The 13383-nt window shown below is 37.5% G+C and overlaps 2 protein-coding genes across 2 annotated transcripts; both read right to left on the bottom strand.

Moving 5' to 3' along the window:
* Nucleotides 1-9: 9 nt before the first annotated feature.
* ccdc13 (coiled-coil domain containing 13) lies at nucleotides 10-4676 on the bottom strand. Its single transcript, XM_068701415.1, has 14 exons — nucleotides 4586-4676; nucleotides 4088-4272; nucleotides 3744-3898; nucleotides 3518-3660; nucleotides 3301-3384; nucleotides 3093-3209; nucleotides 2899-3003; nucleotides 2591-2761; nucleotides 2333-2509; nucleotides 1987-2196; nucleotides 1696-1796; nucleotides 1358-1420; nucleotides 1114-1245; nucleotides 10-140 (listed from the first exon to the last, which is right to left on the bottom strand). The coding sequence occupies exons 2-14, from the start codon at nucleotides 4267-4269 to the stop codon at nucleotides 29-31; spliced, it is 1752 nt and encodes a 583-aa protein (XP_068557516.1). The 5' UTR covers nucleotides 4270-4272; nucleotides 4586-4676; the 3' UTR covers nucleotides 10-28.
* Nucleotides 4677-6050: 1374 nt separating this feature from the next.
* On the bottom strand, nucleotides 6051-8892 carry higd1a (HIG1 hypoxia inducible domain family, member 1A). Its single transcript, XM_068701713.1, has 4 exons — nucleotides 8712-8892; nucleotides 8142-8216; nucleotides 7873-8007; nucleotides 6051-7653 (listed from the first exon to the last, which is right to left on the bottom strand). Exons 2-4 carry the CDS (start codon nucleotides 8209-8211, stop codon nucleotides 7580-7582), a joined length of 279 nt encoding a protein of 92 aa, XP_068557814.1. The 5' UTR covers nucleotides 8212-8216; nucleotides 8712-8892; the 3' UTR covers nucleotides 6051-7579.
* Nucleotides 8893-13383: the final 4491 nt, after the last annotated feature.

The raw sequence follows: 13383 nt of genomic DNA, 5'->3' as shown, positions 1-13383 counted from the left end.
GTTCTCCCATTGCTACATGCAAAACTCTTTACTTTGGATCCAATGTTGTCTTCTCCAGCTGCTGCTCCGTCACTACCCTGCGGCATCCCTCCTGGTACTTCTGTTCTGCCCCTGAAAACCTCTGGTTCATCTCTTTCCCTCTGGAAAATTTCAAGCTTCGACAGTTAGGATTTAGTTGAAAAATAATACTATTCCTCCTGATGCTGACTGGACAGATGGACTAATGAGACTTCAGGTGGACATAGACAAATGAAAATATAAATTTACTTACTTACTTACTGAATAATAAAATTGATAAAGTAACTCACAATATATAACTTTTGCATAATCAAATTTGACATGTTGTAATGTTATGTGATTGTAGTGACAAAAAGGGTAGCAAGTTACTTTGCTTTCCTTTCTAGTTTAGAATTTTAATTCTACTGACTCTACCTTTGGTTTCCGTGCCCCATGATTTTAACTGAATACATGAATAAAAAGAACTCCTGGTGGAAACAACCCTGCACTGCTCAGAAAGCAATAACAAACGGCTTGGCCTTGAAACAAGTTTTTACAATGGACTGCAAATTAATAGAATATTTTAGTGGTGCAGCATTGTAGCATCCCCTAACACCTTATTAGAAAGGCAATTTCCATTACTGTGACACACATAAAATATCAAAACAACCAAATGAAAATAGTTGCCACATGAAACAAAATAGCATCTCAAGTGTTCAGTGCTCCTCGTGTGAATCATTAAAAAGACCTGCAAACAATCTCTCAGCTCATGGATGCTGACATCTGTTATGCTTTTGTTGTGACAGTCTTTCAGGAGCAGCATAACATCAGTCTTTAAAAAAGACATGATAATGTTGTGCTGTTATCTAAGTAATGTCTGACTCCATCCTCAGTGAGAAAGGTAGCAGAACGACAAAGTCCTCGCTTTTGAGGACTGTTCATGGCGAGTGCTGCTGGTACGAAGCACTAATAGGTTTTGATATTTTCTCAGAATCAATAGCAAGTTACAGTGAAACGATGCACTGCATTTCAACAAAGACGTACAACAAACAATGCACCACTGAAATTGAGAGCAAAAAATTGGAGGAAAAAAACAATGTTTTCAGCGTACATTACTTTGTCTGTAGGAATTGAACCATCTCAAGGAGCCGGTCGTTCTCCCCGCAGAGGAGTTTATATTCATTACACTGGGTCATCAGAGCGCTCACATCAGCTGAACAGTGTGGACATCTTGAAGAACGTGGGCCCCTTGGAAACAAAATGATGCAACATTTGAACATAATTTAAATTATAATAATAATAATAATATGTGTAACAGCATCAGGAAATGTACAAATAGAGCAGCTTGGTGTGCACTTACTTGAATTCTATACTGCTCCCCACAGCAGGCAGCACCAGTTTATGACCAAATTTAGAAATTGAACTGAAAGAAATTGACAGACAGTCAGACTAACAGAAATCCGTCTCGGGCAAAAACTGTGAGGCATCAATCAAATTCAAACACCTGTTCACAGAAAGTCCCACAATAGCCAGAGTGGATTTTGAACCCTAATTTTGCCAGACAAGATGACTTAGAACCCAGTCTTACTGTAACAGCTGGCAGAGGAGATGCATTTATGATGTAAAGACAAGATGTGTCACTGACTGCATGAAGTAATATGATATGTATTCATACACGATTACAATTCTCCCACATACCCTGAAGATGTTATTCTCTTGTTAATGTCGCCCTCTTCAGGGGTGAATCCTGAACTGCAAATTGTTGTCTTGAGGCTGGACTGTCTTTCCGCTCCCTCTTCCTGCAACAGCAGCATACACATCTTTAGTGGCTTGGCCAAGCATTGAATATGAATGACAAAAGCATAAGCAGAAAAGTTTGAATGGAAAAATAACTTTTCAATTAATCTGACTGTTTAAGTTGAATATAACATTATTATTGCTGAGGTCACTTCGATGATTTTGCCTTTTTTTTGTGTGTTTCTTTTTCACCTTGACAGAGAGCTGCTGGATCTCCTGCTCTAGCTCTTTGATCCTGGCCTCTCTTTCAGCAACTGTCTGCTTAAGCTCCTGGATGAGAGCGCTGTGCGCTGGAGGCTCACTGCTCAGCGGCTGTCTCGGACTCCGCTGGGTCTCCTTGCTCTGCACATTCTGATGCTGGCCGAGCCGTCTCAGCACCTCCTGCATCTGAGTCTGCTGCTTCTGCGAGAGGTACAAGAGGCGATTAGTGCTGAGAGCAATGTAGTGGAGCGCACAGAAGATCCTGCTTTCTGCGGTCAATTTCCGTGTGTACACATAATAGAAGATACACCAAGTATATAAAAATGTTTCTCTTTACCAGCAGAGCATCCACAAGCTCATCATCATGTTTACCCTTCTCCAGGAGGGTGGAGATCTGGCCCTTCAGAGATTTCATCTCGGTAGACAGAGATTTGTTCCTGGCTTTAGACGCGTCTAGCTTTTTCCTCACGTCCTCGTGGTCCTTCAGGAGGGCCTCATAGTCCACTGAGATCCTCTGTTCAGTTGTGGAGCAAAAAGCAGGGCCTCGTCAGCAAATTAATTTTGTTCAATTAATTTACAACCATTGCATACGCACCTCGAAAGCCTCCCTCTTCTCCTTCTCGATGGTGCGGATGTAGCTGAGGTTCCTGTCTTGAGGAGGGGTTTTCTGAAGGACCCCCATGCCCAGAAAATCTTCCTCTTCACTCAGGACACTAGGTTGTCTTCCCTGGTTTGACAGGTTCAGCTGCTGCTCCAAATCCCGCACCTGTTGCACAATACCCAGTTTTGTTCATGGATAATTCAGGTGTTTGTTTTATATGTCCGCTATTAACTAACTCTGTAAGGAACTTGATACCTTATTTGAGAATTACTTCATGACTTAAGCTATAATTTTTGGCTTACCCTCGTCTGAAGAGCCAATATCTGCTGAGAGCGACCTCTGAAACTCCCAGGGCAGCTTAGTAATTGGTGAAAGCTGACCTCCTCTCCAATCTCACTGATCAAAACCTACAACAACAGTAGCAGTTCATATTTTGGAACACAGATGTCTGTGAGGATTCTTGAGGCAGGACAAAAACCAAAAAAAAAGATTCTACCTTCTGAGCTACTTTCAACTCCTGTTTGACAGATTGAACCTGGTTGCGGTACTCAGTCACTTTCAGCTGGGCGGCAGCTAATTTCTCCTGCAAAGATTTCGCCGCTGGATTTTCCTGCTTTTGTGAACAGAGGGATGAAGTTTCATTAAAGCTAGTAAGACATAAAAATACAATTTTGGTGAATGTGAATTTTCACACCATAGATTACCTCACAGTCTTCAGACGACCTCTTATTATGGGACTTTGTATCAAACTTTTGCCCCGGTGAAGAGTGCACCAAAGCCACCTGCAGCTATAGAACAAGACATCTTAGTTTAAGCAAATGTTTACAGTTAAAAACAAATTGTGAACCTCTGTGTGCTGAAATGATGAACATCCATCCACGAATCCAATTAAATGACACAGCTAACGCAAAACGTTGTTACCTCTTTCTCAAGCTCTTTGACTCTGTTGATGTTTTGCTTGGATTTGATCTTTTCTCGCTCAGTTTCAGCAGTTAGCTCTCTATTCTTCTTGGACAGCTCGACAATCTTGGTGGCTGCGATATCACCCGCCAAGCCTGATGTGCCTAAATGGATGAGTGGACAAGTCACAAGGAAGCTGTGATGTAGCTATAACGTTACTGTGGGTGCAGAGACGTGGTATTTATACCTGCTAATATCAGTTGCTCTTCTTCTCTTCTCTTCTTCAGGTGTTTTATTTCAAAATCCTTCTCACTCAGAAGTTTGAAGAGGCGACCATTTTCGTCCTTAAACTCCCTCAGCTGGTCCAGCAAATTCTGATTTTGATTCTCATCCTGTAGAAGTCTATAGGGAAGTGATAAATATGAACACTTCATTTCTTGCATTGATTAATAAAGTCAAAAACATGATTATTAACATCATATTTCCAGATAAGAATTATTATGCTTGCTTATTTATATCTTTTGTTTGATTCTCAAAGCATAAAAACTATTTGAGCTGAAAAAAATACATTTTAGCCTTTGTAAAACTCACCTGTGTTCGAGATTGTCTGCCTGAATACCTTGATGAGAAAGATCCAAATCATCCTGACCAACACTGACATCAAGACTATCTGGTTCTTTCTTCTTTTTTCTATCCAGTTTTCTTTTCTCCTGCTGTTTTTGTAGCTCTTGAAACTGAAGCTGCAAGTCATTCAGTTCATCACCATGCTCCATGATCTACGGTTTGTAGCATAAGGAATACAGATCAACTTATAAAACTAAAAAATTACAGAGGAAGTCAATATTGTGAATAAATATTGTGTGGGATTTTTTTCATAATAAGATAAATAATGGAGATTTCCCTGGATTTGAAGTCTGCTTTGCAGTTAAGTGACAGCCTACAGTTTATTCTGCACTTCTTTGTATTAACTGAATGAAAATAACCCTTAAGGTAGCCTAACCAGCGTGCCAATCTTAGCTCCATCATTACTAATATTTGTTCTATTTTATAGCATATAGGTTACGGTTGTATTTAGAGGAAATAGCTCACCAAGTCATGTATCCAAGTACCGCCGTCGTAAACAAATTAGAGGCTGTTTTGCACCGCATGTTTTTGTAACGTAGAAGAAGAGACCGTGCGGCAGCTTTCTCACTGATTGCGACGCTACTGTATCCTTAGAAACGGCACTCCCGAGACTTGATATGAGATATCGCGAGAGTAAGAATGTAACGTAGGGTTAGCCCTTTGGGATCAGACAGTCACTTACATTGAAGAACTGTGAGTGTGCTGTCCGTCAGTGGTTTACCAATTCTGTGTATAATAGTTTTAGAAAATGAAATGACAATTAAGTAGCAAACAGTTAACAGCAACAGGTGAAATGCATCTTGGCTAATCGTAGCATGTCTTTGTAAACAAGTGTTTTCCAGCATTTAATATGTGATGGTAACTTACATTCGGTTTTGCTGTTTGGTTGTTTTGAATATCTTTATCCTAAGCACAGAACAAAAGTTAAAATATATATTTAATTTTTTTCTTCTTCCCAGAAACCTCTGCAAATGAGAAATTGGTTTAAAAGAAATCACCTCGAGGTAAACAAGCGTTCTAAAACTTACCAAAAGCCATCAGTAAAGTGTGATAATAGTATTTATCATATGGGAACATAAAAACTAGTCAAACCTTCACTATTGTTATTCTTATATTATATATTGTGCATTTTGATATACAATATTTTTACTGTTATTTTATTTACCTGTACAATAATTGCTGCTGTAGCAAAAAAATGTCCCCTTGCAGGATTAATAAAGTAACTATCTATCTATTGAGCAGCGTCCTACATGACAACAAGAGGGCGACAAAGCAGCTTTTATCAAATGGCCAAAGACTAATTTTAGGGGGTTCTTCCTAAGTCTCCATCATGAATACCAAATACACATTACATGACATTCATTTTGCTGTATCAATTTGGACGATACTGTCTGTAGGTAGATCCAATCCATGTTTAAAAGGCCCATCCATGTTATGTCCTTAGTTATAGTCGACACTAAAAACAGAAAAGTAAAAATACTATTTCTCATTTGATAGTGAATCCCTTGGAAGCTTTCCAGGTACACCATTAATCCCACAAGCCTGGTATGGAGGTATGGAACAACCTGAAGGGTGCCGATTTGATCCGATTGTGTTTACATTGTATGAGTGATTAAAGCTGGTTAGCTTAGTCATGCTTACACACTTACACACACACACACACACACACACACACACACACACACACACACACACACACACACACACACACACACACACACACACACACACACACACACACACCCTCAGGTGTTACAAACACTTGTGTAACCTGATAAACAGCAGTTGGCACAATAGCACTCTCAGAATTTCCAGTCACAATGACACAGCATTGTGCAGCATCCTGCCACATGCAGTAGATCTGACACATTTCCTGTTGAAACTGGATCTCAGGGTGAGACAATGCACAACAAAAGTATTCCAAAGCATAAAACACTAAAATATCAGTTTTATTGGAAGTTATAGGGCAGAGATCAAAAATATGTCATGATTTCATTGTTTTAATTGTTTTAAGACACCAACTGGTGCACAATAAAGAGAGAACTAAACTGTTTTGGATTTCCAGGAGTTTAGAGTAAGAAAGTTTGACCAAACATACAAGAATTTTTTTTTCTAAAACTCTACACTTAAAAGGACAGTAAACTAGTAACACCTAACTTAAACTAATACAGTCTTTAACACTATTGTAATCACATGATGGTTTGATGTTTCCCTGTTTTATAGAATGTTGAAGTTACTGTGGAGACTGTAGTTTGGGGTGCCATTGAATTGCACCTTGTTATACTCGGAGGTGTTTTCTAAACACAGACTAACTTAACTATTGCCAGACTGTATTAGTTTTAGCCAGGTGTACATAATCAACAGTCACATTTGTTATTAAATAAGCTACAACAGTCAAAACATATTTGCAGTGCAATTTGAGGAGGTTTCAAAACGTACACAACAGAATTTCAAAATTACGAGACTGGTCATTTTTATTTCCAGAAAAAAAAAATGAATACAAAGAAACTTTCAAAATGAACATGTTCTGTATTTGTACACACCATTAACAATTGTACTTTGTGAATAACTTAACAAGGCATCTTATTTTTAAGCATATCACAAGGTATAGGCTGTATACGGTATAGGTTAGTGCACAGTCTATAGGTGTACCTGGGTTTATGTCTCATGAAGATGTATTGGACCCCTATGTATCACAACATAATGATACAAATATGAGAAGAAAAGAATTGGCTATTGATTGAAATCACAAATGTATTTTCTACAAAAAAAATACATTCATGGCTTTGTTTTAAGATTTGTGGTCCTTTTCCTATTTCCATGTGATAAGTTTATATATTTGTTTTGTGTTGTAATATGATATTGCGGTAATATAGTGATAAAATGGGCCTCGTCTAGACCACATGATGTCAAAGCCTTCTAGAACATACCCCTAATGCACTGGGATGCCCTTTAAAAACAAGTGGGCTAAGGTGCAAGCCTTTTCCATTTGGCAAAAATCTTTAAATCAGTATATAAAATAATATATCTCTGGTGTGACACAACAAAATAAATACAAGAAAGAAAAAAAAACAATCAGCCTACCTGCTGTTGGTAGTTATTTTTAAATCTAGACTTAGTCGAACTGTTTTCAAATGATCTGCTACATTGTCTAGTTTTTGTTATTTTACCCACACACTGCTCAAATAGGAACCAACAAAACCATCAGTATTATCACCTGTCCACAGGTATCAAACACACAGTGACCAGTACTAAAGGAGATGAGATCAATACACCTCCTAGTACAGAAGTGATAGCTTGACCCTCTGGTATAGTACCTGGAGGATAAGCAGTATAATCAATACGTTATACCTATTTACAGTAGTGGGGAGCTGCTGGGGGGGTGTGTGCATTAACAAATTATAAAAATACATTTTCTACACACCTTAATCTGAGGTAAGGGACATAAACTGTCCATGTTCACTTTTGTTCCAGTGCTTTCTGTTCTTCTCTTGGCTTTACAATATAATCGTTGTACATTGAATACAGGACCCCTAAAAACAAAGAAACAATGGGATAGGTTACACAAAGACCCTTCTATTCACTTATCGTTGACAAGAAAACTTCAGAATACTTTTTAATGATGGCCATTTTAGCCCAAAGCACTTTTAATAACCAGGTATCCCAATAAAAAACAAACGACAAATCAAAGCGGCTTTGCACAAAATGAAACGATGCATCTAATAAGAAACGTGGAAATCCAAGCTACTTACCAACAGTCATGGCTCCAACCACGAAGCCCTGAGCAGCTACACGCATGTGGATCAGGTGAACTGACATTTTTGTGTCTCCCCGACTTTTCATTTTCATCAGTCTGTACCCCACGATGGCAAAGAATCCAGCCATTCCTGCAGGGAGCAAAGAGACAGGTCACTTTACATGGACGACTCACTAAAAGCAAAGTCAGAGTGTAACAGGTTAACTTCATACAAGCTAGCAAACATGTGACTCATGATGTAACCATTACACAAGGTGTACTCACCCAATGGGACAAATGGATTCTCCTTTACTTTTCGCATTAATTTGGAATCATTCTCCTCATATGAAGACATCTTGACTAAATAAAAAGAGAAGAAAAATAAAGTTAGACAAGGTACTGGTGTCACTACGATGTTATTCCCAAAACACAGCATGCTGACGTATTCATTAAAGGGGAATCACTCCATTGTTAGAGCCATGTGAAATATTGTTAAATAACAGTGGTGAATACGCTTGAAGTTTTAGCTTACAAAATACAATACTGTTTAAATTGCTCCAAGCTGCTTTTTTAAATTTAGATTTGAATACCACATGCGCTACTCAGAGGTTACCCATGAAGGGCAGCGGGAAGACGCCCCATTATTTAGGCCTAAACAACTCTACGTATTCTGCTCATTGTAAGGCACATAAACCATTGAGAAATGAGCAAGTTACTAACGTTACTGTTTGAGTAATTTTGATCAAATTAGGCTAAATAACACACAAATATTATACAACAAGCGTGAGCGAGGACTACAGATTCAACATCAGATAAAACCTCTACTACGCCACAATAGGCTGGAATACGTCTTACTTGTTTTTAAGGAGTGTATCGCTGGTTGAATCGCCAACAGAGAAATTATCCAGAGGTTTTTTTGGGAGTCTTTTTAGAGCCTCTTGTCGCACGTACGTTAGGAGGAAGGAGGAAGCAGGGAGCCGGCTTCGTTATGTAACTACGCAGGTCTGACGTCAAGCGTTAGAGTTATCGCGAGTGCATTGTGTTCCAGTCGCAGGAGAAAATGGTAAAATTGAAATATCCGGCCTTGTAAAATATCATATTGTAAATGTCCTTCTCTGTTCAACTTCTCAGGAACTTTTCTGTGTAAGGCTTTGTATTATTAAAGTTTTTCTGGACATCACATAACATAATATGCGCTCTGGCAGCATTTCATGGTCGTTGTTTTCATAAATCCGATGTGTCATGAATGCAGCATCTGTCGTACAATCCCCTCACAAAATCAAAGATAGTGAAACGAATAAGATGTAATTCGCGGCCCGATAGGCGTGTAGCCTGTTTCGCAATGACACGAAGAAAGCCTCTCACACTGCCAAGCTCATCCTATTGCAATTGTAGGTATAAATATCAGATTTAATTTACTGTCAGAGAAGCTAGAGAGACGAATACCTCTTCGATGGTCAGTGTGTCAAACAACCTATTCTTATTGTTTACGCTATTGAATGATCTCTCCGTATGCTCCGTATTTAAACGAAGGTGGGGATAGGTGGAAGTGAATCATCTTGCTTCACGTGTTGATCTCTGGGATGACGCAACAGTCGGCTCTCGACTGCTCACATTTGTAGCAGCACGTGCTGTCAACTCATGGTCAATTCAGCAGACACGTAACTTGTAGTGGGCCTATATGCTGAAATATACGGTAAACGCATTCAAACGGCACAGATCGAGAGCGAGCTAAGGACTTTGTAAAGTTAGCAGAAAGATTAACGTGAGACAATATCCGGTTTTCTTCAGATGAATATCTGGCTTTCAAAATAAGATGTTTCGTCTGAATGTTGGATACTTTGCTGTATACTTGAAAGTATGCATATTGCATAATGTAAAGAAGATTAAATTAATTATATTCACATTAAGTATGAAACATGTTACCTGCATCTCGTGAGTAAAAGGGAAAATACACCTAAATTGTGCATGAAGTGTCTTTATTCTTTGATTTGAGGGTTGCTGGAAAGATATTCAAATTAATAATACCTGACTGACAGTCAGTTAAGATATTTTACTAAGCAAAAACTCTGAACCGAATTTGTACCTTAAAATGGCAAATTTCTGAAATTTTGAAGGTGCTATAAAAATGTTTCTCAATAATTCCACACAATGACTGATGTGAATGTAATAAAGGCATCGTTGACTGTAACTGTACGAATTAAGAGATATTTGAAAGTAAATGTCATGCATTTGTACAGAGAAAATGCTTAATTGAATATATGAAGTGTTATAAAAAGTATTTTCTCAATAATTCTAAACAATGACTGAAAATCGGACAATTTTACTGTACCAATTAAGAGATATTTCAAAGTAAAAGTCATACATTTCTACAGAGAAAACATCTAATAACTGAATATTTAAAGTGTTCTAAAAGCTATTTTCTCAATAATTCCAGAAAATGACTGATGTATGTGTTCAACTCATCTCTGACTCCACGCATACTAAGAATCTGACATTCTTACTGTACCAATTAGGAAATATTTCAATGTAAAAGTCATACATTTCAACTGACAAAATATCTAAAAAACGGAATATTTGAAGTGTAATAAAAAAGGTGTTCTCTATAATTTCAGAAAATGACTGATATATATTTGTTGAGAACATCGTTGACTCCACCCATACTGAAAATCAGACATTTGTACTGTACCAATTAGGAAATAATTCAACGTAAAAGTCATACATTTCTACCGACAAAATATCAGTCATTGTCTGGAATTATTGAGAACACTTTTTTATTACACTTCAAATATTCCGTTTTTAGATATTTTGTCGGTAGAAATGTATGACTTTTACTTTGAAATATTTCCTAATTGGTACAGTAAAACTGATTTTCAGTATAGGTGAAGTCAACGGTGCCCTGAACACAAATATATCACTCATTGTCTGGAACTATTGAGAACACCTTTTTTATTACACTTCAAATATTCCGTTTTTAGATATTTTGTCGGTAGAAATGTATGACATTTACTTTGAAATATTTCCTAATTGGCACAGTAATAATGTCCGATTTTCTGCATGGGTGGAGTCAGAGATGTCCTCAACACAAATACATCACTCATTCTCTGCAACTATTGAGAAAACTATTTTTATAACACTTCAAATATTCGGTTTTTAGATATTTTCTCGATACAAATATATGACTTTTACTATGTAATATCTCTTAAATGGTACAGTAAAATTGCTTTATTACCTGCATGGGTGGATTCAGATGTCCTCAACACAGACATATCAGTCATTGTTAATGTAGCCGGTGCTGAAGTGTCCCTCCTTGGCTACTGTAGGGCTGGGTAAGCCTTGGTCCCTTCTACTTCCTGGTTCTTAATTTGTTTACCACTATATAAGTCATACCATGAGCTGCGTCTTTCTCTGACTCCCAGGCTTCAGGTGTGAACTTTAGTTTTTTTTAAGTTGAGGCATATTTGCTGTGGGTTTCACACTTTGTCCCATTTTATTCTAGGTCCAGCTTTATAGAGATTATCACTTCCCCGTCGAGCCTTCCGGATGGGGGTTATGCAGTGAGCAGGCAGGAGAGACGTGGACTGCCAATGCTGCTTTGTTTAAGTTACCAATTTAGTTGTATTCATGGTTTTGTTTTACTTGGTGTAGTTTTGCATGATTTTGTGTTGCTTCATTAAGTTACCCTTTTATTATAACCTGTATTTTGAGATATACTTTTTTTTTTACTGTCAACAGCTTTTTTATTACACTTCAAATATTCAGTTTTTAGATATTTTGTCCATAGAAATGTAAGACTTTTACTTTGAAATATTTCTTAATTGGCTAAAGTGAAATTATGTTGTAACTATGCACCGTTTCCTCTCAAAGAAAATCTGAAATTAGACAAATTGTCTCATGAATTTGATTTGAAGTGGGCTCGTGAATGAGATTTTGAAGGGCTTTAGTTTTGAAATGCTACATCAGAATGTCCTGTTTTTTTCTGAGTGACACCTGGAGGTGGCCTGCTATTAACCTGAAGTGAAATTATTTTGTAACTATGCACAGTTTCCTCTAAAATCAAATCTGAAATTAGACAAATTGTCTCATGAATGTGATTTGAAGTTGGCTCATGAATGAGATGTTGAAGGGCTTTAATTTTGAAATGCAACCGTTTTTTGGACGTGTGCAAATATAGCAACGCCAACCTTTTCAAGAAGTTGGTTGAAGGAATGAAAGAACGAGGCTGTGTTCGCATGGTCGAACAAGTCCGCCACGTTTCCATAGTTTGATGTAATAAACCACATGTAAGGGCATCTACCCTTGTCAAACACAGCCAAGAATGGCGTTGACGTGCGATTCACTGGCCCCCGGTGATTAAGATGCAGCATGGGGTTGTTTTACGTTAATCGGAATATGCACGGCTGCATAAATTAGGAATATTAATTTGTCCGTAGCCACGTAAACAGCTAATTAAAAATATTATCTTTTTCCGGAATAAGGGCCAAAAACAGATTTGGTGCATGTAAACATAGTCGTTGTCATGTCAGATGACAGCACTTGATGCAGACAACAGATTACTTTTCACTTTTACAGATCCTACATCTGATAAAACAGCAGTAGAAGGTCATGTGCTGATTGCGTCACAGGTGAGATCCCCATCCAATGACAGGCCCCCTAATGCCCATCAGTTATGTATACTGTAAATGCACCAATTCCTACCGTAAAATAAATTAGATAATGTCTGGTACTGCTGGTCGTTTGGCATATAGGATTAACCTACAAATATGGATAAACCTGCAAAAAAGAAAAGACCTTACCGCTACAACAAACAATGGGAAGCAAAAAATATAAAAGCCTTCATTACTTTATTTACTTTGAACTTACTCAGCATGCTTCCATAGAAATTAATTTTGCCTTTCCAATTGAATAAGAATTTACAATGGATAAAAGCTGTATATTCCCACAACACCATATCGTCGTGGCTGTCAAGTGGTCCCTCACTTTTGCAAGGTTTCAATGTGCAAAACTCCCCCACTTGAAAAGGACAGCCAATTTCAGGAAGACTTCACAGGATTCCACTCATTGATCACACTTTTGCTCTCTTTTTCCTTCTTTCTTTTATTTTAGATGTTTGATGCAGTGATCAAGTAACCAGGTGAAAAACCTTTAAATACAAACAAAACACCACTTAAGAAAATGAAAAGCAAGATAACCACATGCAGTGAACAGACTACAATACTTAAATTAAATACCCAAAAATTAACCTTGTAAATACATAGCAAATAATCCATTTCCAATATTGTGAGTAAATTAATTAAATACAGTAAATACATTTTTAGCTGAATTTGATCATGATTTCATAATTTTAACAGTACAATAAATCAGCAGCTTTTTAAAAGGATAAATCTTCCAAATGCATCACTTTTTAAATTGTACTTAGCTCACATGGTTCTTCACAGTTTTAATTACATTTAAATCACATGATTTTAAATAGATCACATTTTTAATTATATTTAAATACCATGACAGCATTTTAACTATATTTACC

This window comes from Cebidichthys violaceus, unplaced genomic scaffold, assembly GCF_023349555.1.
Source record: "Cebidichthys violaceus isolate CVI_PGR_0920_01 unplaced genomic scaffold, fCebVio1.0.p SCAF_8, whole genome shotgun sequence".
In the NCBI taxonomy this organism is placed as follows: domain Eukaryota; kingdom Metazoa; phylum Chordata; class Actinopteri; order Perciformes; family Stichaeidae; genus Cebidichthys; species Cebidichthys violaceus.
This window is presented reverse-complemented; position numbering and strand designations above follow the sequence as displayed.

What these genes read in the sequence shown, in the direction of transcription:
- ccdc13 (XM_068701415.1), bottom strand. Translation starts at nt 4,269, where the DNA reads ATGGAGCATGGTGATGAACTGAATGACTTGCAGCTTCAGTTTCAAGAG. An exon ending in AGCTTGTGGATGCTCTGCTG is followed by an intron (nt 2,197 to 2,332) that starts GTAAAGAGAAAC and finishes TACCTCTCGCAG; the next exon opens with AAGCAGCAGACTCAGATGCA. An exon ending in GGGAGCAGTATAGAATTCAA is followed by an intron (nt 1,246 to 1,357) that starts GTAAGTGCACAC and finishes TTTGTTTCCAAG; the next exon opens with GGGCCCACGTTCTTCAAGAT.
- higd1a (XM_068701713.1), bottom strand. Translation starts at nt 8,211, where the DNA reads ATGTCTTCATATGAGGAGAATGATTCCAAATTAATGCGAAAAGTAAAG. An exon ending in GAATCCATTTGTCCCATTGG is followed by an intron (nt 8,008 to 8,141) that starts GTGAGTACACCT and finishes TGCTCCCTGCAG; the next exon opens with GAATGGCTGGATTCTTTGCC. An exon ending in GGTTGGAGCCATGACTGTTG is followed by an intron (nt 7,654 to 7,872) that starts GTAAGTAGCTTG and finishes CTTTGTTTTTAG; the next exon opens with GGGTCCTGTATTCAATGTAC.